Source organism: Podarcis melisellensis, assembly GCF_964234715.1.
Source record: "Podarcis melisellensis genome assembly, chromosome: 12".
Classification (NCBI taxonomy): domain Eukaryota; kingdom Metazoa; phylum Chordata; class Lepidosauria; order Squamata; family Lacertidae; genus Podarcis; species Podarcis melisellensis.
Window position 1 is genome coordinate 13,825,866 of NC_138544.1, and position 21,010 is coordinate 13,846,875.

General features: G+C 42.8%; 1 protein-coding gene across 3 annotated transcripts in view; it reads right to left on the bottom strand.

Moving 5' to 3' along the window:
* The window catches only part of FYCO1 (FYVE and coiled-coil domain autophagy adaptor 1), a 52,604-nt gene extending 31,869 nt beyond the window's left edge, over nucleotides 1-20,735 (bottom strand). For 2 of the 3 annotated variants that reach the window (XM_081882908.1, XM_081882906.1), the window contains exons 1-8: nucleotides 20,647-20,735; nucleotides 15,965-16,130; nucleotides 14,035-14,141; nucleotides 13,109-13,234; nucleotides 8,636-8,742; nucleotides 6,712-6,855; nucleotides 3,669-3,762; nucleotides 156-2,786 (exon numbers count right to left, since the gene is read on the bottom strand). In XM_081882908.1, the coding sequence (XP_081739034.1) occupies nucleotides 156-2,786; nucleotides 3,669-3,762; nucleotides 6,712-6,855; nucleotides 8,636-8,742; nucleotides 13,109-13,234; nucleotides 14,035-14,141; nucleotides 15,965-16,019 (3,264 nt within the window). In that variant the 5' untranslated portion in view covers nucleotides 16,020-16,130; nucleotides 20,647-20,735. Of the gene's footprint in view, nucleotides 1-155; nucleotides 2,787-3,668; nucleotides 3,763-6,711; nucleotides 6,856-8,635; nucleotides 8,743-13,108; nucleotides 13,235-14,034; nucleotides 14,142-15,964; nucleotides 16,131-16,290; nucleotides 16,563-20,646 lie in introns of all 3 variants that reach the window. The other variant, XM_081882907.1, reaches the window with a different exon arrangement.
* Between the last annotated feature and the right edge of the window lie 275 nt (nucleotides 20,736-21,010).

Here is a 21,010-nt window from a genome sequence, read left to right on the forward strand (position 1 = left end):
AGGCTCTGTGGTTTAACCTACAGCGCCACCTGCGTCCCAATACAACCATTACACAGGTCTAATCAGAAGTGCTTCTGAAATCAACAGGATGCATTCTCAGGAAAGTGTGTGCAGGGTCTTATTTTAGCAAAAAGGACTCATTTACGTTAATTTACCTTAAGTTTTGTTTGGTGGTTTATGATTTCTGTGCTCAGCTGAAACTTGACTGCAGACAGCTCCTCTTTGCTGGTCTCTTGCAGCTTCTGGTGATGTTTCTCTGCCATCTCCAGCTGAGTTTGCAGGCTCGGGAGAGCTGCGTTGCAAACCCTAGACTCTTCCAGTTTGCTTTCCAATTCCTGTTTCTCCTGAGTGAGTCTTGAGAGATCAAGCTGAAGCTCCTCACGTTCTCTGGTGGCTTTATCCTTGGCAGTTCTGAGTTCCTCCATGAGCTGGGACAGTTTCTCTTCTGCCTCTGCCTTTTCAGATGTCAGACTGCAGATCTGAATGCCAAGCTCAGCCATGTCCGTGTTGGTCCTGTGGAGGAGGTCTTTGATCTCCACGTTTTCTGCATTAACTGCTTCCAAACACTGCTTGGCCTTGGACAGCTCCTCTGTGAGGCTCAGCACGTTCTCCTCCAGCTCCACCTTCTGCTGGGCTTCCTGGTCCCTCTTCTTTTGCAGCACTTCCTCTCGTTGGCGACACTGAAGCATTTCCTTCACGTGTTTTCTGTTGAGGACTTCGCCTTGCTCTTTCAGCTGCTGGACCAGGGTCTTTTGCTCGCTCAGAACAGCCCTTCCAACACCCAACTCTTCCTGCAGCTTCTGCTGCTCTGCTGCTGCCTGTCGAAGCTTGGCTTGAAGGTCCACCATTTCCTCCTGAAGTCTCAACACCTCTGCCTGGTTGAGACGCAACTGTTCCTCCGAAAGGGCCAGTCTTGAAGCCAGTTCTTTGGCTTCAATCTCCTGACAAGATGCCTGTTCCAACTGGGCATTCTCCACAGAAGCCTTCTCAGAAACAAGAGACTCAATCACCTTTGTCTGATGGAGGCAAGTTTTTTCTGCGTTTGCCTTTTCTGCCTCCAGGGCTTCCATCTTTTTCCTGCACCTCTCCGACTGTCCTTGTAGCTCCTTGCACTGGCTCTCCAAGTCTTGTAATGCTTCCTCTTTCTCTTTGAGCTGCAACTTCAGAGATCCTTCATATTCCCTTGAGGAGGACAGGCTCTTTTCCACCTGCAGGCCATGCTCTTTGGTGTTCTGGAGCTCTGTTTGCAGCGCAGTTAAGGACTCTTTGGAAGCTTCTTCACTTTTTTTCAGTTCTTGGTAATCAGCCTGCAGGGCATCCAGCTTTTCTCCCAGAACTTGGTTTTGCCTTGTCGCATTCTGCAGGTTTTCATCCAGCAGCTTGTTCTGTCCCCGGAGTTTCTTCTCCTTTTCATCCACGGACACCACAGAATCTTCAATCTGGCTTTGGAGCTGTTTCTCGGAGGCTCTCAGTCTGGCAACCTCAGCCTCCAGAGAAGATTGAGAAGCATCCAACTCTCTTTGCTTCGCTTCTAGCTTCTGATTGGTTTGCTGCAGCTTTGCATTGTGAGACTTGAGCTTCTCGTTTCCTTCAGAGATCATTCTCAGTGAGGAGCTTTGTTCTGTGGCCTGTTCCTCCATTCTTTCTATTGCCTTTCTGAGATGCTCTCTTTCAGAAATAAGTTCTCTCTTTTGCTCTTCTAAGCTCTTCACTGTTTGACTTAGTTTTGAAAGCTGAATTTCCCTAAGTCCAAGTTGCTCCATCGTGTTTTTTACTTCTTCTTCCATTGTTGTTTTTGTAAGCGTGACCAAACCCTCAAGTTTTGTCTTCTCTTTCTTTTCCTCTTCAAGGCTTTTTTCCAAGGATTTTATGGAATCCAACAAACCTTTCAACTGGATTTGAAGATCAGCCACCTCATTGCCCTTTGCTGTTAATGCCTTCTGAAGGTCCGCCATTTTGGTTGCCATAGTTTCCAGATCACCACAAAGTTTTTCAGATTCTTCCTTGCAGTTGACAGTGAGGTTTGTCAGTTTCGATTCAAACTCTTTCTGTGCCTCCTCCTTTAACTGAAGTTGCTCTTCTGTGATCTTAAGCAGAGAAAGGTGTTTATTATTTAACTCCTCAGCATTGGCCTTTGCCTCTTCCGCTTCATTAAGCTTCTTCAGCAAATCCTCAATCTTCAGTGCAGACTCAAACTGACTGGTGGCTTGTTGTGCCTTTTCATTCATTAGAGCACTGGCTTTGGCGACAAGCTCTTCATTCTTCTGCTCTCCTGACTGCAATTTGGCCAGAAGCTCACTGATGTGGACATCCTTCGTGGACACCAAAGCCCTTGCAGCTTCCAGCTCTTGGTTCGAGAGAAGAAGCTTTGAGTCAGAATCCTTTTTCCCAGACTCCAGTTCCTCCAGCCTTGCACAGTATTCTTTTTGCTTCTCAACTGCATTCAGTTCTAATGTCTGCAGGCACTTCTGGAGGTCCTGAATGGTGTCCTGAGTGCAGTGGGAGATCTCACGCTGTTTCTCCACCTCCCCCATCATTTTCGTTAGCCTGGAGTTCTCCTCGCTGATATTCCTGCTCTTCTCTCTTTCTGTTTGCGCTTGCTGCTTCTCAAAGCTGATGGCCGCCTGGAGCTCCTGGTTTTCCTTTTCTAGATGCTGGATCCGATCCTGCAGTTCTTTCTGCCGCAGTTCTGCCTGGTCCAGCTCCACGTGTAGCTCATCAAGGCCCTCAAGAGGCTCAGCAGTTAAAAAGCTATTCCCATTGGGGCTGGAGGGGATCTCTTGGGTCTAAGAAAATCAGAAGAAAAATGGTTTTAGTTAGAAGAAGAGATGCCTCTTTGGTGTATATATAGTATATTCAGCATTTGAAATCCACCTCAGATTAGTATGAAGAAGCCTCTGGCTGGGAAATCATCACAATATACAATTAAACCAAAACAGTAGGGCTATTATTTGCATCAAGTTACAATGGCATGCAGCTAAATGAGGAACACAGAGTGAGTTCCTCTCAGGTGACCAATTAGAAAAATAACATCAAGTGGATTCTACCATAATTTCCGCTTCGTATGTTCAGTCTAATGGTAAGGGGTCATTACACATAAGGAAGACTAACAGTAGCACTATTGCTGCTCTTATAAGGAAATGCTGCTGTGGCGTTTGCCTCCTAGGTGGGTCATAAGGAAAGGGTTAAGTGAGTGTGATGTGATTGGGGAGAGAGAAACTGATAGGAGGAGTTAGAGTCGGTGTCGTGTGGAAGTTAGTTGAGAGTTGGGGAGTTGGAGAAGGAAGAGGGAGGATAAGTCTGTGGGTTAGTCGAGTTGTGTTGTGTTGTGTGGGAGTGAGAGGAATTGTTAGGTGGAGTCTGATAGTTAGTTAGGATAATCAGTTTGAAGTTGTTAGGGATGTATAGGACATTAAAGGAACTAAGATTTAAGTAACTGACAAGAAAAATTAACTGAAACCATAAACTTGTTCATGCCTATAAAAATAAACTTGATTATTTGTTAATGTTAACAACTGTCTGGACTCCGTGTGTACCCAAGAGAAATGGGTTGGTGGCAGCGAAGAGGCAATGACAGTGGTGGCACAGGGATCAATAGACCATCAAACGTCCGGGGACCCCGTGCGATCGCCACAGTTGCACATGTAGTCATTTGTCAATATAATTACCTGCAAATAGCTGCTCACCAAACTACTCATGCTTGAAGTGCGGCTTGGAGGCCTCCACTGGTAAGCTGAGGAGCCAAATGAAGGCAATGTTCTCCTGCAAATGGAAGAGGGTTTTAATTATTTTAGAAAGTAAGAAACCACCGCTGCTACCATGCACATATTTTGAACAGCTTCCTCTCTGAAATTATCTACTAAAAGTACATCCCTCCATTTGCTCTGGCTTGGCATTATTAGCCCCCGTTACAATGTGAGGTGCTGCTTTCTGCCTAGCAGCACTATACATGGAAAATAAAATTTCCTGGACTAAACCATCAAAGCATCAAATTTGTACATACAATAATGGAACAGAGAGGGGCTGACCCTCAAAGTTCCACAAAAGCTGAGCCTGAATGCTCTTCAGAAGCAGGGTAATAATTTGCATTTGCGCTGCTGGTTCCAAACTGCTGGGGAAATCAGAGTTCACATTATAATTTATCCTATTTTTGTGGTGAGGTTTTAAATTGAAGTCCTTGGTGTATAGGGGCATAGAAACGGAGGGTAGATATTGATAAGGGTTCATCCCAAAGGTGCAGATTCCTTTGTGGTCAACTCTTTGGAGACCTCGTGCCAATGGTGGGTGGAAATGTAGGAAAAGGTAGGCAGGGCAACGGCTACATTCTGGCCAAGTGAAAGTCAGCAGTTTCTATACACACAATCTGCCATCCAGGAAAGCAAAAGGCATTACTGCAGTTCAAGGACACAGCCCAGCCAGGCAAAAGCACATGAGGAGGGAAGAGAGCAGGGCCAGTGATTACTGTGGCCCAGAGAGTCACATTCAACCTGCAGACCAGAGGTTCCCATCCCTGATACAGATAAATAAGATGCAATGTGTTGTATGTGGGGCTGCCTTTGAAGACATCTTGGAAACTGCAACTGCTGCACAATTCAGCAGACGGGGCTTTTCCAATGGTGGCCCCCCATTTATGGAAGGCTTTCTCAGGGAGGCATGCCTAGAGTCATCATTCTCTGCTTTGGGGCACCATGCAAAAACATTCTAGGTCTTCCAGGCTTTTGCATATTAATCTCCCGTTTTTCTTTTAGTGGGGTTAAGTTGGATCTGCTCTTTTTTCTTTTTCTTTTTTAGATTATTTTATTCTTGTTTTTCCACTTTTTAAATGTTAATAATGATGTTGATGCTGTTCCAACTTGCAGGACAATGCAATTCATAGTACTTCAATTATACCCCATGTACACAAAGCTATTTATAATGCTTATGAACTATGGCCATACACTGCAAATGGCAACGAAGAGGGACATGTTATCTCTTCCACTGGATAAAATAAATTAACATCAGCATAATGAAGCTTGAAGAGATTTGCTATCTATTAATAAAAGGGAAAAAATGATGGGGAAAATGTGTTGTGACCTTTATTTCCATTAAGAGGAACTTATTCACTGCCCAGGAAGCCCCTCAGAATTAATGCACCTCTTATTCAATTGTCGCAAGTCAGATGACATGAGCAGGAGATGCTATCTCGCTGCAAGAGGTGGATGCAACACACCAAGTTGTATAAATTCATAACCATGATTAAAAAGAGTATCATTAGGTCTAGAAGCAAATCTATTTTCTGCTGTCCTTCTGGTGGTCTCATCTGACATGACACATTAGAAGGACTTCATAGAACATTGATGGGGTGGCAAGGGGATCAGTATAATAGCCACAGTGAAATTTCATCTGACCCACGAATCAAATACTGAAGTTTTAATATATTCTAAAGTCCCAAAATCGAATACTGAAGTTTTAATATATTCTAAAGTCCCCAAATGTTTTATTAAAGCTGTCAGATGGCAATGGTGGTTGCTCGTGAGTAACCAGGCAGGACTCTGTCTTTTACAGGTTTTATTTTGGTGCAAAACTATTTACAGTGCAGAACCACAAGTTCATGTCTGCCTCAATCGCTAGCAGAATCCGAGAGTGGTTCCTTCTGAGTCCTCCCCCAATATAAGAACTTAGTCACCCCCAGCCGTTTCCTTCCTTCTTTGCGTTTCGCCCCTCTGCGCAAGGTGGGCGACGGAAGAGGCGTGTTTCCATCCTGGCCGTCTTGGCCAGGAGCGGTGCTGAGGCTCCCCGCAGCATCCTCTAGCCCTTTCCCCTCCTTTACCTTGGAGGTGTGGCTTTCCCCACCCTCAGACTGAGGAGGGGTGGCGCTGGGGCTCCCAGGAGCATCCTCTGGTCCCTTCCCCTCTTCCCCACTGGAGGCATGGCTTTCTCCACCGCAGGAAGAGGAACTGCTTCGCAAGATTTTTGTTTTTTTTTAATAGAATATTTATTAAGATTTTTTAAAGTATTACAATAAAAATGAAAAAAAAGAAAGGAAAAAAGTAAGACGTTGGACATAACATTATGTTTGCTGACTGGGAACAGTTGTGGACCACCGGTATGAAATTTACGGCATGTAATGCCTTAAGAGAGAATATTATGAAAATGATATACAGGTGGTACATGACCCCAGTCAAGCTCGCAAAAATCTATCATTTGCCCGATAATAAATGTTGGAAATGTAAAGAAACCGAAGGTACATTCTTTCACCTTTGGTGGACGTGCCCAAGGATCAAGGCTTTCTGGGAAATGATCTATAATGAAATGAAAAAGGTATTTAAATATACCTTCCTGAAGAAACCAGATGCCTTCCTTCTGGGCATTGTCGGCCAATTGATGTTAAAGAAGGACAGAACTTTTTTTATGTATGCCACAACAGCAGCAAGAATACTTATTGCAAAGTATTGGAAGACACAAGATCTACCCACTTTGGAAGAATGGCAGAAGGTGATGGACTATATGGGACTGGCAGAAATGACTGGCAGAATCCGAGACCAGGGAGAAGAGTTGGTGGAAGAAGATTGGAAGAAATTTAAAGACTACCTACAGAAATATTGCTTCGCAAGATTTTCGGAGGTGCCCTGTATCTCAACGGCCCCTCCCTTCCCTGTTCCGATGGCAGTCCCCTGACAAAAGCATACAAAGTATAGAAATGTTTCCACCTTAGCAGCTGGTTTGTATTACCTGGCAAAGGTGGGCCATGCTGAGTCTAAGTCATAGCCTCTAGACACCAGATCAAATTGAACCTCTGTGAGTTCGTAGAGGTGACCGACAATATCAGAGCTCATTTTTGAATTCAGGAAGGGACTTCTTGCATAGTACCAGTCACTAAAGAAACAAGGATTGCAGTAAGTAAGCAAAAAGCTCATATTGATAATCGTCAACAAGTTGCAAGAGAATATCAGGGCTACAGCATTGCTGATTATGTATTTCCCCCAAATGCTGTGTGGTTCCATTTTTATCGCAGCTGTTCTACCACAAATGAAAGAGCTGCTCCACAGGGAATCCTTGCATGAGTACACAGCATACAATTCTACAAAACGAGTTGAAATGAAGTCCCAGTGAAAAGGATGGAGGAGACTTCAGGTGAAATCCTAACCTCTCCCTCCACTCTGTGGAGCAGAGGGGTCACGGCTGCATCCGTAACCCTTGCACTCATGGAAGAAGGGGCAGGGGCAGTATGATCGGTCCTGGATCGCACAGCAGCAGTGAGACTGCCTCAGGACCAGCTGATCCTGGCCTGGCTCAACCCCGCCCCATCCTTGGAATGTTGTGTTTGGGGGTTTTCTATTGGCTCCCACTGACAAGGATTCCACCAGCGAGTCACCCTCCTGCACACCTGGAAGCTGGCAGGAGATCAACCAAGCCAGGACCCATCACAGGCTTAATGGAAGACATTTAGACTGTATGCAGCACACTTGCTTGCACGCCCCACATATTTCACACATTCTGTTTACTTCATTCCCCTGGGTGACATTTAGGGAACACAGAGACAGTCTTTTCCCCTTGCATCCTGCAACAATATTTGAGAGATATCAATATTCTTTTCAGTATTGACATCTTTAGTTACTAGGGGCTATAAAAATAAATGTAACCACAACAGATGTTTTGAAGGACATTTCACCGTTGCAAAGTAACAGTGAATGTGTCCAAGATCAGCTCTTTAAAACTAGATGCAAATTTTACTCCCCACCCCCATTAAGAAATACCTCCCCAACGACACGCTCACACCAATAGAGATCCCCAGTCTGTGAGATATGAAATCAACTAACAACTCTCAGTCAATTAACTGGCTAGTTAGAGTCATCAATTTAAACTGGGAAGCACGTTAAAAAACAAACAAACGAATTGTTAACTGGTCTTAATGTCACTTATAAGATGGTGCCCACTTACTGCAATACATCACAAAAAAGGGACTCCCCTTTTAGTGTGAAAGTATTGTTCTGTGTGCAAATTAAAAAAATTAATCAGAGTGAAGCTCAGATTTTTTAAAGCAGGAGACAGTTCTATAATGGATTGCGTCATGAGGTTCGTTTACTTTTGCAAGTTGTGATGATGGCCAGCAGCTTAAATAGCTCTAAAGGGTGGGGGCGGCAGCATACCTCTGAACACCAATCGCTACAGGCATGTGGCTCCACCACCGGGAGACACAGAACCCTGGACTAGATAGGGTGTCAGATCCAGAAGGGCTTGCGTTATGTTAGAGACAATTTCGTCTAAAGACAATGGGTTCATCGTGCACCTGACATAATAGGTGTTGGCCTCCAAAGTTTGTAGCATTTTAAAAAGACTTTATGTCCTTTTCTAAAGCAGGCTTTCAGAGGAATAAGTCATTCTCACATCTGTAATCACTGCTACAATAAAACGGATAACCAAATGATTTTCTCAAAAGTCCCTGGCCACCAGCCAATTAAAACCACACACTTGGTGGTTCCTGTTAATGGTTCACCACTTCCCATTCCCACCGTTGCAATTCCCATTTCCTCTTTTCACCTTCTCGGTTTTCTTAGCAGAACGCAAAGCTACTAATAGAGACAGTTGTTATAAAACCGCTGTAACATTTGGTACATATCCTATAAATAGTGAACAAAACAACAGCAACATTTACCTTGTTACTTTGGTATTCATAAAACACTGCTGCAAAGTGTCTGCAAGCCTTTGGTGCACTAAGGAGTAACGGATAAATGCCCTTCCCTTACCAAGGGATGTTCTCAGCTGGGGGTGGAAAAGACAATCACAGAAAAAAGTGATTATTATTTCATAATGATCAGTAATAATAATACAGTAATAATAATAATAATAATAATAATAATAATAATAATAATAATAATAATAATTTATTTGTACCCTGCCCTCCGCAGCCGGAGCTAGGCTCAGAGCGGCTAACATTATATAAATAATACAATATACATAAAAACAAGCAATCAATCAATTAAAAATGCACCCCAAAATTAATTCAAATAAATTAAAGTTAAAGTTAAAACTGGACAAATGACAATCCTCAGGTTAAAATTGCAAGTGGTTAATATTTGCCAGGACCAACTGTTTCCACTGATGTTATAAGGACCTATGAGTGGCTTCCTTTGCACTTGTTCTTATACAAAGAGAAAATGAGTCAGACTGAACCCTGACCAAAGGCCTGGTGGAACAGCTCAGTCTTGCAGGCCCTGTGGAAGGATGTCAAATCTTGCAGGGTCCTGGTCTCTTGTGAGAGAGCGTTACACCAGGCCAGGGCCACATTCTACCCAGCAAGTGTTTAGCATTAAAAACCAGAAGTCAGCAAGGTAATCTCTAGTCTTACATTGATGGGGCTGGAGTTGTTAGACAATTACGAACCTAGGTTCTTATTTTTTTGCAAGCAAGTGGGGAGCTTGCCTGAAGTCTAGGCCACATCAACATTGTCAAAACCTAACTGAGAAGAGAAAGCACTGGGGTCTCAAATGAAAATTCAGCCTTCTCAGGATATTGGAAAGGTTCTCTCCCACCTCCCCCTGCAACTTAATCCTTGGAGAAGATGGATGAAAATGTTATCTGTAGAAATCATGGTACTTTCACACATCGCCATTCTCCACACGGATCATATCTAAACACCTCTGCATTTTACTCAAGAAGGTCAGGGGAAACATTAGTCACCCATTTCCATGCAGTTCTCCCTTTGCCATTGAAGTGGGAGAGTCTAGTGAAGCTGGGGGTGGTTTTCAAGAGCTATTGGGCCAGATTCAACTAAACAGCCATGGGAGCAGGAGCCAGAACAAAGAGTCCAACTAGTGCAGCGGCAGCCACCACAGAAAAGGCCCATTCTTGTGCTGTGGCCCTTTGGACATCTCGCAGAGGAGGCAAACAGTGAAGGGCCTCAGATGAATATCACAGAATTTGGGTTGGTTCATATTGGGAGAGGCGGTCCTTGAAGTATTGGAAACGTGCATTTTACAAATTTTGCTGCATTAAATGTGCATCCTGTAGTTGACCTCCTTCGTAATGTTTTATTTTGAAATCTTAAGATAAAATTTTAGTTTCCTGTTAATTATGTTGCTCTGAATGTATATTTTATATTTGAGATTTTCCCCCTTAAAAATATAAAGTAGTACAGAAATGAAATTAATAATAATAATAATAAGATTCTTCTAAATACTATGCTCCTCTAGCTCATTATGTTTAACCCTTCTCAACTTGGTTTCACCATGATATTCATCTATTGGACCTTGCAACTCCTGTTTGTATACATGAAATCAAAGATTTACTAGCAGACTTAGCAAACATATCTCTAACCCCCTAAGAAGCATCCTCTTAACTAATCTAATAATAATAATAATAATTTATTATTTATACCCCGCCCATCTGGCTGAGTTTCCCCAGCCACTCTGGGCGGCTCCCAATCAGTGTTAAAAACAGTACAGCATTACATATTAAAAACTTCCCTGAACAGGGCTGCCTTAAGATGTCTTCTGAATGTCAGGTAATTCTTTATCTCTTTGACATCTGATGGGAGGGCGTTCCACAGTGCGGGTGCCACTACCGAGAAGGCCCTCTGTCTGGTTCCCTGTAGCCTCACTTCTCGCAATGAGGGAACCGCCAGAAGGCCCTCGGCGCTGGATCTCAGTGTCCGGGCTGAACTATGGGGGTGGAGACGCTCCTTCAGGTATACAGGACTGAGGCCATTTAGGGCTTTAAAGGTCAGCACCAACACTTTGAATCGTGCTCGGAAACGTACTGGGAGCCAATGCAGATCTCTCAGAACCGGTGTTATGTGGTCCCGGCGGCCACTCCCAGTCACCAGTCTAGCTGCCGCATTCTGGATTAATTGCAGCTTCCGGGTCACCTTCAAAGGTAGCCCCACGTAGAGTGCGTTGCAGTAGTCCAAGCGTGAGATAATCTATCATTTTACAGCAAGCAGCTGTGGGTGACTCTCCATAGACTTGCCACTTATTCTTGCTATCCTTCTCAAATGGCAAAGATGGAGGAACTTTTAAGCTGAAACAAAAGAGTAGCCTAGCTCTGGTAGGCTTCAGGCCTGAAGAACAGAATAGAAATCTACTAACTAATATGGGATGGGTGTATAATGCCACCTACAGGCCTAAGCACTGAGTTTGGAAAAAATCTTGCCTAAATGAAGGTGGGAAGCTGTCAATAAGAATATGGAGAAAGCACTGCAGGAGACTGAATGGGTGGTTCAAGACAGATAATTCTCCTTCAATACAGAAAAAAGAAAGAGTAGGCAAATTCATGAAAGCTCGCTTTATCAAGGGCAGCCACTGCCAACCTTGTGCCCTCCAGATGTTTTGGACAGCACAATCCTGGAATAGATTATTAATCTTTTGTTCTTCTTTTAAACTATAACATCACTATCCCTTGAACTACAATTTGGGGGTCCTCCTCTGTTCCCTCGGCCCTTAAAGCGAGATGAGCGCCGAAACCCCAGAGTCGGTCATGACTGGACCTAATTGTCAGGGGTCCCTTTACTTTTACCTCTGTTAACGAAACTGCTGTAATGTCCCATTCATTGCAATGTCCTTGCTACCTATTGCCAGGTAAGCCTGCTGGGGGGAGATAAGGACAGCTGTCCTTGAGAAGAAAGAACAGCTCAATTCAGTATAATTTTGGGGGGGTTTCTCATCACACTGAAAAATATGCAGGGGCCCTTTTTACTGTCTTTATGGATCGAAAGGTAGCTTCCGAGTTCCATCTCCAGGGTTAAGCTATGGCCTGGACAACATTCGTGCTGATGATAAAAGACTTTTCTATCTCATGAATGTTTGCATAGTAAGTCTTTTACAGATTAGATGTGGCAATCACCGACAGCTCACCCAGGATATCCTCATGTCAAAGGGAGTTAAGCAAGGCTTCTTAATCTGTTCTTAAATGAACTTGAAAATGTCTTAAATGACCAAAACCAAGCAATAGGAAAGCTTCTATTCTATTTTATACCAATGATGCTGTTATTCTTTCCACTCCAAACCCAGGATAAGGCAGCTATTATCTTAAGTTTTCATCTTATTGTAAGCTCAATTGTCCAAAGATCAGCTAGACAATAAAATATTTTAGTATTTTAAAAGAAGTTTTCGCAGTGTAGTTGGGTGTTAAACCACTAAATTATAGAATAGATTAAAATTTCCACTGTTTAGGGGTGGTATTCTTGGGCTACACATAACGCCCTTGCTTCTTAGGAAGCTTCAGTCAGTCATTCTACTACATAGTTTCTTTTACACCAAAGGGGGTCAGTATATTCCTGAGGCTATTCATTGTCAGTGCTCATACAGCAGCTGTGTAAAGGAGCTGAGAAGGGAGTGTCATCAAATTGAAAATGCAACCAAGCTATTTTTTCATGTGTTTCTTTAAATATGCCAAGTTATATTCTTAGAAGCAGGGCAGTGCCCTTTTGAGAGCTTGGTTAGCAGTCTTAAAGCTTTGGCTTAAGATCTTTAAGATGGTAGCAGGGCTGCCTAAGTATTTGCCTGAGGATAGCCACTGTAGACAAAGTCTGTTGTCTCAAAAAGTGTGTTGCGCTGAACTGTGAAACCCTATTCCCTTCTTCAAATGGGATTTGATTCTGCATTAGGCCCAGTGAAGAAAAGCCTCCGGGATATTTCCTTACAACGCCTTTTGGCTCACTCATGCGCAACCTGAACGGGACATCACCCCGTCTCGGGGATTCGAACCGCTGACCTTCTGATCGGCAAGTCCTAGGCTCTGTGGTTTAACCCACAGTGCCACCCGCGTCCCTCTATATAATAGATAGATAAGGGTAAAAGATGCAGTAAATTTAATCTTAAAGATGGAACCCATGGAGGGAGAGAAGCGGTCTAAGGGTTTGAAAGAACTCTGCATCTTAATGTTGGAAATCGTTTTGTTTTATATGTATAAAATCTTTTCAAAAATTCAATATCTATCTATATTAAAAGAGAAATCCTGTGCAAAATGACGGATCTTCAGGAATTGGTGGAAGGCTTCATATTAAGGAGCCTAGATAACAGGACCACTGGCATATACAGCTTCTGCTCCAGCATCACCCATCTAAGTTAGACTGGCCTGTCAGAACGTTATGCTGCATGGCCCCAATGACAGATCCATGCACTTAACTTACTTCTGAAATAGATTTCACAAAGCGTATTCCATCATTGGCTCCTTTAACCTTTGCCAGACAGTCGCAGAAATAATCCCAGTAGTCTTTCCGATTGCCCAGTAAGCTGGACTTTTCTTTCTGGTCAAACTTTGGAAGAGAAAAGGGGAAAGGGTAACTTCAAATGGATGATTTGCCAAAACATTGGTTGCTCTCTTTGTAAGCATTCAGAGAAAAGTGAAGTGTGTTCCCACCAATAACCGCTGGGATTTCTGAACAGACCTAAAAGCCACTGGTTGAATTAACATAGGCTAACACTGCCAATATGAAACGTATGTTTATAAATACTATGGAAACAGACAGTGCAACAAAGCTGTTAGACCTAAAAATGGTTATCCCAGATTCAGCAACTAGTTTAATCAGCATACTGACCAAACTACATGTCATTCTCCTGACTTGAACATCATGGGCAAGCATCATGAACTGGTTTTAGTTGAACAAGCGTAAGATGTTCATTTGTGTCACAGAATTCAATGAAAGACAACACAAATTGTGTCTGAACCAGTTTGCACAGCCCCATTCTGGAGGGTTGCGGGTTTTGTTGGTCATTGCAGAATGCAAGAGAACCCAGGGAATTATTTTTACATACTTAATCCTGTAAATTATTCTGTTTTAATGAACGAGATTTAGAATACATAGCAACATGTATCGTTATGGTTCTAAGGCAAAAGGGTGCACTTTCAAAGACAAGTTACACAATATTCCAATAGTAATAATAATATTAATAATGTTCCTTGACCTTTTAACACATTTTAATATGTAGATTTTCCTTGACCAGTTCCCTGGTTAACAACTCTTAATATGTATTCTGGTTATCAGCCTCTTCATTTAGCTACTTTAAGGGAAAGCTCTCAGGAAATAGTCCGCTTGTAAATGCTAACACTACTTACTTGCAAAAGGTATTCTAACTTGTAGGAAAATTTGTGCAAACTGATAGAGTCATCTGTAATTGGTTCTCCTACTTCTGTAAATTCTTTGTTCAGTTCTGTAACAGCATCTTTAGAGAAAAACACAAAGCACCATTTGTGAATTTAAACAGGAACAATGTGAATAACTGAAACAATAATCTCTTTTATGTCCATCAATATATTTTATGTTTCATACAGCGTCTTACACAGGGTCAAGAGTTCAAGCGACATAAAATGCCACAAATGGAGGAAAAAATACATTGGTCAGGGCAATACTGGTGTGAACTTGGCAAGAGTTGCCTAATAAAGGTTCGGAGAAAGAAGTATTTAACCACAGCTCCTGGTTCAGATGACAAACAAAGCTGTAGCTAACCAAAAGCAGAAATTAACATTTCCAAACTCCTTCTAGCCATGGGACAGGAGAAGTGAGTGAGGACACAAACCCAAGTTTCATTCTGGTTCATTCCCCTTGTGATAACTTAAGATGTCCAAACACAGCCACTGATTTCACCTAGATCACATTGTACCTACATTTTAAGAAGTAACTTTCCCTATGCTCTGGTTTAAGGCTAGAAAGCTGAACAGGGAGTGTGAGAAGTTCCCACTGAAACGTTCCCTTCAGCAGGTCTGAAACGGACCACCTGAGACATCATTGGCATGATTACCGTATTTTTCGCTCTATAACACGCACCAGACCATAACACGCATGTAGTTTTTAGAAGAAAACAAGAAAAAAAAATATTCTAAACGAAACAGTGGATGTATGATTTTTGTGGTTCATGCTGTGGCCACAGACATGTGATCTGACAGTGAGTTTGGAGTAGCCCAATGCAAAAATCCTGAGGATCCATGTGGATCCATGCTTTGTAACCACGTTTTTGCACCACTGCGACCCCAGGCAACAGTGGGTGCGTGATTTTTTTGGTGCAAGATGTAGCCATGGACATGCTATGTGATCTGATGGTGAATTTGGGGTGACCCAGTGCAAAAATCCTGAGGATCCATGTGGATCCGTGCTTTGTAACCACATTTTAAGTGGGGAGGGAAGGAAAAGCACTCAAGGGACAAGGAGCATGTGTAGGGTGTGTGGAGAAGGATGCTGCTAATAATGCTATTTAGCGAGCTGAGTGGGGAGGAGAGAGGGACAGAGAGCCTGCTTGCTTTGAAGGAGCCAACCGGACAGGAGCCGCTTACACTCGTGTAAGCAGCTCCTCTCCTCTCCCGCTTTGCTCCTTTAAAGCAAGCAGGATCTCTGTCCTTCTCTCCTCCCCACTCAGCGGCTGTTCTCCCGCTTTGCTGTTTCAAAGCAAGCCATGGAGGAGGGAAGGAAGGGGAACCATGGATCCTCTGCTCACGACTGCAGCAGATCCCCCCCGCCACCCATAGGCATTCCCTCCATAACACGCACAGACATTTCCCCTTACTTTCTAGGAGGAAAAAAGTAGTGTTATGGTGCAAAAAATACGGTATTTATTATTTCAGAGATGCATATCCTGTCTTTTGCACATGCCTCAAGGCAGTTAACAAAAATGGCAATGTTTTTGATACCACACACAGGCTGCTGAAACCTGAGCGCAATAGCTCCCTGTGCAAATTGTCTCTACACTTAAAAAAACTAGGGTGGAAGAAATGGAGCATTTGTGGTAGCCTGGAGAAAACAGCCAATTTGAATGGCAAGCAATTTCACATGATTCTATGTTTTATTCTGCTTTTATCATTTACCCCGCTTCAATTGCTTTATGCTGTGTAGCTGTCTATAAATTAATTCATTTAACCACAACAATTATTGCCCTCTGTTTCTTGTAGCCTCTGTCCCAACACAACAACATTCCTGTCTCTCTTTTTCCCACAGAAGCACAAATTCACAGCACGATACAACGAATGAGTCAATCACACCCAGGCAGTATTTTACCCTGCAAATCCCGAATAATCCTCTGCAGCTGACTTTCTTCACCACTTCTGGCCATTGCTGAAAGCAAAGGTGCACCACTCGACTCCTCAGCCAGCTATGCAAAGAGGGCAAAATTTGTATGGTTGGTGGGCATTTGGTTAGCAGCTATTAGTTGTCTTCGCAGCATCTGCAAGGGAAGGGAAGAGAAAGATTTCGTATTTACAAATTCTGCTACAGGCAGCTATTATGGTATTTCTGATTTTTAAATCATGATTACTGCACTATACTTTATAACATTTTTGTTGGTCTAATAAAGGTAGTGCCCTCATATGGATCATCAACAATACCTTTATTTTTTCTTATCAGTGGAACAATTTTCTTCCTTCTCTGTTCATTCAGTGGAAATCTAAATTGAGCCACTGCATAGAAGTGAACGTCAAAAGAGAAACAACTCATAGCTCATTCACTTTTAGATTCGATGGTAGTTTTCAGTGTCCCACCCCCATACTCCCTGGAATGTGCCTTCGATGTGTTCAAAGAGGTTGCACTCATAATGGAAAATTTGGGTTTTACAAGGGGCTCCCAAAGTCAGTGATCCACCAGAGGTGAGGTTCATCACCTGCGACACAATCAAAAAGGCCACAGTAGTCAGGTGACTGCTCACATGGCGAGCAGCGGTAGTAGTCAGAAGTATGATAAGTCATGCAATGTTATAGCCACACCAGGAGCTGCCAGATTAAAATTAGAACTTTGCACTTTTTGTTTAAAACTATAAATCAATGCCAACAACTGTAAATATGTGTTTCAGACGATACGGACCACCATCCCAGCAACCACTAAGTTTAATAAATAATAAAATAAAAATACTGTCAGAGGCCATTGATTGTTGTTGTTGTTGCTGCTGCTGCTGTTGTCGTTAAAATTTATGTACCACCCTATACCTGCAGATTTCAGGGCGGTTCACATTAATAAGAGATATGCAGTGTTCGAAACTCCCATTGTTCTAGGCACATTTTGCAACAGGGAATTTCATTAAGGCGAGCAGTTTCAGAGCTCTGGGCGCAGTACTGCACCTAAGATTTCAGAGTAAAACTGCAGAGTGGAAGGAAGGGAAGACCCTTTTTGCTAAAGACTGGAGAAGAGACCCTCTTAAGAATATTAGGGGGGTGAGCAGGGGAAGGACTAGACCATGTGAAAAATGAACATAATATTTTAGCTGCATTCATTGATTTTCAGCTTTGTATTCTTGTTATTTAAAAATGTGCCTAGACTGTTGTTGCACCCGTAACCTCGGTTTCAGCTGCTATTTAGCTCCCAGCTTTCATATCTCAGCTTCTAACACTAGAGCTAGGTGCTTTGTAACTGACCTTAGACAAGTGGCAGATAGAAGAAACAACACCATCTGTCAGAAGCAAGATTTAAATGCATCTCTCCCCCAACTCTTACTACAGAATCACAGTTACTCTTAAAGATAGTGGGGGAGATGTGGGAGCACCCCACTTTAAAAAGGAGAGCACATGGGAAGGAGAGAGAAAGTGACTCACTGGGACTGCTGCCTGGAAGTCACTCAGGACCACTGCTTCCCTCACTTACTTCGAGGCAGCAGACCTGAGCGAGGGAAGGCCAATGTATTTATTTTGTAGCAGCCCGCATAAACGTGGTAAATGTATTCATTGATGCATAGAGACTGCCTGACACTTCCCCTATGACGTTTCTTGCGGAGTTCTCTACTTTAGCCCCCCACTTGTAAAAGTTTACATCCAGCAAAGTTGTCGTAAACCTAAATGCAATTAAAGACAATCAAGCAAAATGTAATTTAAAAAAAATCTAAATCATAAGCAGGCAGTGTAAGTAGCAGATGAAAACACAGCCTAGTTCATGAACAAAATAAATCTCAAAACTCCTTTCTTTAAGGCACATGGTTCACAGCTTGCTTGCATACAGAGGGGTAACACCACCCTCAGAGTTTCACATCACACTATTTCAACCACAATATAGTAACTAGTTGAAACGTGCTTGAAATGTAATTTTAAGATCTGCTTCTGGTACTTTATCTTGCTGTGATCACTTTCCTCAGGAAAAAGAACTTTGTTAAATTCTCAACCACTTCTTGGCTTCCTCCAAAATCACCAACAAAATGTGTTTTTATGGTATCTCAAGTTGGGGATCTGACTCATTTTTACTGAAGGGTGCACCGTTTTTTAGTTTAAGGAGAGAATAAACTCCTGACTGTTAAACCTTTGACACATTAGCAACATTTTTATTCCATCCCCTCTGCTGAGAGATTGTCTTGAACCTTAAAAATGCACCCAACTGGGGCATCTCTTCCATACCACCATTAGCCCTGCTCACTTTTGAAGCCTGGGAAATGGGATGTTTCATCTGTGACAATGGAAAGCCTGAAACTGAGAGGAGCGATAACATCTTGAACCCAGCATCAAGACCTTATATGCACTGCTCAGATAGATAGGAATAAGGTCGCTTTTGCATCTTCAGTCTGCAGCAAAATTCAGCTACATATAAAAGGCAGTTAGCTGGGGGATTTTTGAATTTTTTAAAAAAGAACGCAAACTGCATAGCAAACAGGTGATACAATTCCAGAAGGAAATTATTATACCTGTATTTCAGACGTGAATCTTAAGAATGGTATACATGGAGTTATACAATAACTTCACTGTTTTGGCAGAGGCTAGCAACACCCTGTCATCTGGCAGAAACTAGGCCAGCAGGATTAGTAGGCCGCTGAATGTTTACATGTCAGCATTTTTAAAATCTAACAAGGTGGAACACATTTTTAGACTCACCAGCAGCTTCCCCCAAGTCCTTTCTAACAAATTAATTGCAAAAATCAAAGCTAACTTTCTTTGAAATGAAGACATTTAAGTGGAAATAAAAAAGTTGCTACTTTTTGGCACTTCTCCAAAAAGTAAATAATCCGATGACTAGGAGTTAAAAGTATACAGCTGCTAAGAAACAGAATGACAGCATGACAGAGTCAGTGTGATGTTATGGTTAGAGCACTGGACTTGGACCAGAACCAAATCCTCACTCAAGTTACGAAGCTAACCAGGTTGGGTTTATAGCCCCTGTCTCTCAGCCTAACACTTCTCACAGGGTTGTTGTTAAGAATAAAGGGAGGATCATATGCCCAAACTCCATGCACAAGAGGCAGAAGATAAGTGTAACAATAATCAAATACATGGGGGAAGAAAGCAGAACTTTTGTTTCTGAAGTGGCTGTCTTCAAGAAATTATGTGCGACACAACAGAAAAAATGTGCGACACAACAGCTGGGAAGGAAATGAGATCGAGGTTGCTGAGACAGTGAGCAATGGGAGGCTTACAGAACAGTGGCGTAGTGTGGGGGTGCAGGGGGGGCCGGCCGCAACATCTGGGGGTTAGGGTTAGGGGGCGCAAATCCACGGGTTAGGGGGCGCAAATCCACGGGTTAGGGGGTGCAAATTACTTGCCTTGCCCCGGGTGCTGACAACCCATGCTACGCCACTGTTATAGAATCAGAAATCTTGTGGGAACAGTTGCCATTTTTTGGACCCTTTGAAGCTTAGAATCATGGAATTGCAGAGTTGCAAGGGGATCCTGAGGGAAATCTAGTCCAACCCCCCCGCAATGCAGGGATCTCAACTAAGCTTCTCGACTTACTTCCGAGTTAAGCACATGCACAGGATCAACATGAAACCCAGCCAGATGGGCGGGGTATAAATAATAAAATGATTACTATTATTATTATTATGAAGCCCATTTTGTTTGCTGCTGTCGTTCCTCTACTGTTGATATATTACCATCCAGCCTGCGTTGAGGGGCAGTTTAGGAGAAGTGGACAGCCTTTTTTGGACATTTCGGTTATTGCCCCAGTTGTGGTTTGGGCCTGTTAGCCCACAACAGAAAGGGATGAGCAGCTGATTCTGAGTATTTTATATGCCTGGGGAGCAGGGTGGGCTGGCTGCCAGAGAATGCCTTTAGTTTGCATCTTCTCGTTTGCCCTGCAAAAAAGCAAAACAAAACCAAACCAAAAAAGGCACCTCACCCTGCCCCACACTCTTTGTTTACTGTTTCCTATGACAGATCTCAACGAGACACGAAAAACACTCGTTTTTATTTTTCCACCCTCCTCAGCTGCGCCTGTTAGACAACCTCCTGGATGCTCTCCCACGGGAGTTATAAATAAAAGGCATCGCATCCCCGACCCACTTTGGGAGGGTTAAAACACAATCGAAGTGATTTCGTCGCTAAGAAGATTCTGATTATTATTCTTATTATTTCCACACACACCCCAGGAACTCGAAGTGAAAGGCAGGAAGGCAGATCAGCTGCTTTTAAGATTAAAAAATAAAATAAAAAGAGATGGCGTGAAATTATTGGATTATTTTTTTCCCCCTTTTCACTTCAGCTTATTATCAAAGTGACATCCTTTTCTCGCTAGGGGAGAAGAGACATAAATCTTTCCCAGGAAGCTGGGAAAAGAGCAGCAGCAACAAGTGGAAATAAAAAATAAAAAAAAGTTATTGGTTTTAAAGTTACCCTCACCACCCCACAAAAAAATAATATATACCCTCCTGCGCTGCCCAGTGGGCCTGAGAGCCACTTTTTCCTGACAAGACGCCGGAAATACAAGGGCAGCCAAGGCCGCCTGGGCAAAGGGGAGAGATGCACCGCGACCCTGTCAGAAAGAACAAAGTACGTTACCTCGAACGTAAGGCGGCCATGACATAGGGAGACGCTCCTTGGCGTTTTCCTACAACTCCCATGATTCCCCGGAGGCCTGCAAACTCCCATGATGCCTCTCGGCTGCCCTCCTGTTGTTGTTGTTGTTGTTTTTAATTTAACCCTTTCACCGCATTCGCTGATGTTTATTTATTTTTTCTAACTTTTTTCAATTTTTATTTTCAATGCAAAATTACAACAAAAGTTACAAACATTGAGTCCGAAATAAAGCTATACAAACAGAAAGAAAGAAAGAAAGAAAGAAAGAAAGAAAGAAAGAAAGAAAGAAAGAAAGAAAGAAAGACACACAAAAAAGAAGAAAAAAAGAAGAAAAAGCACACATCTA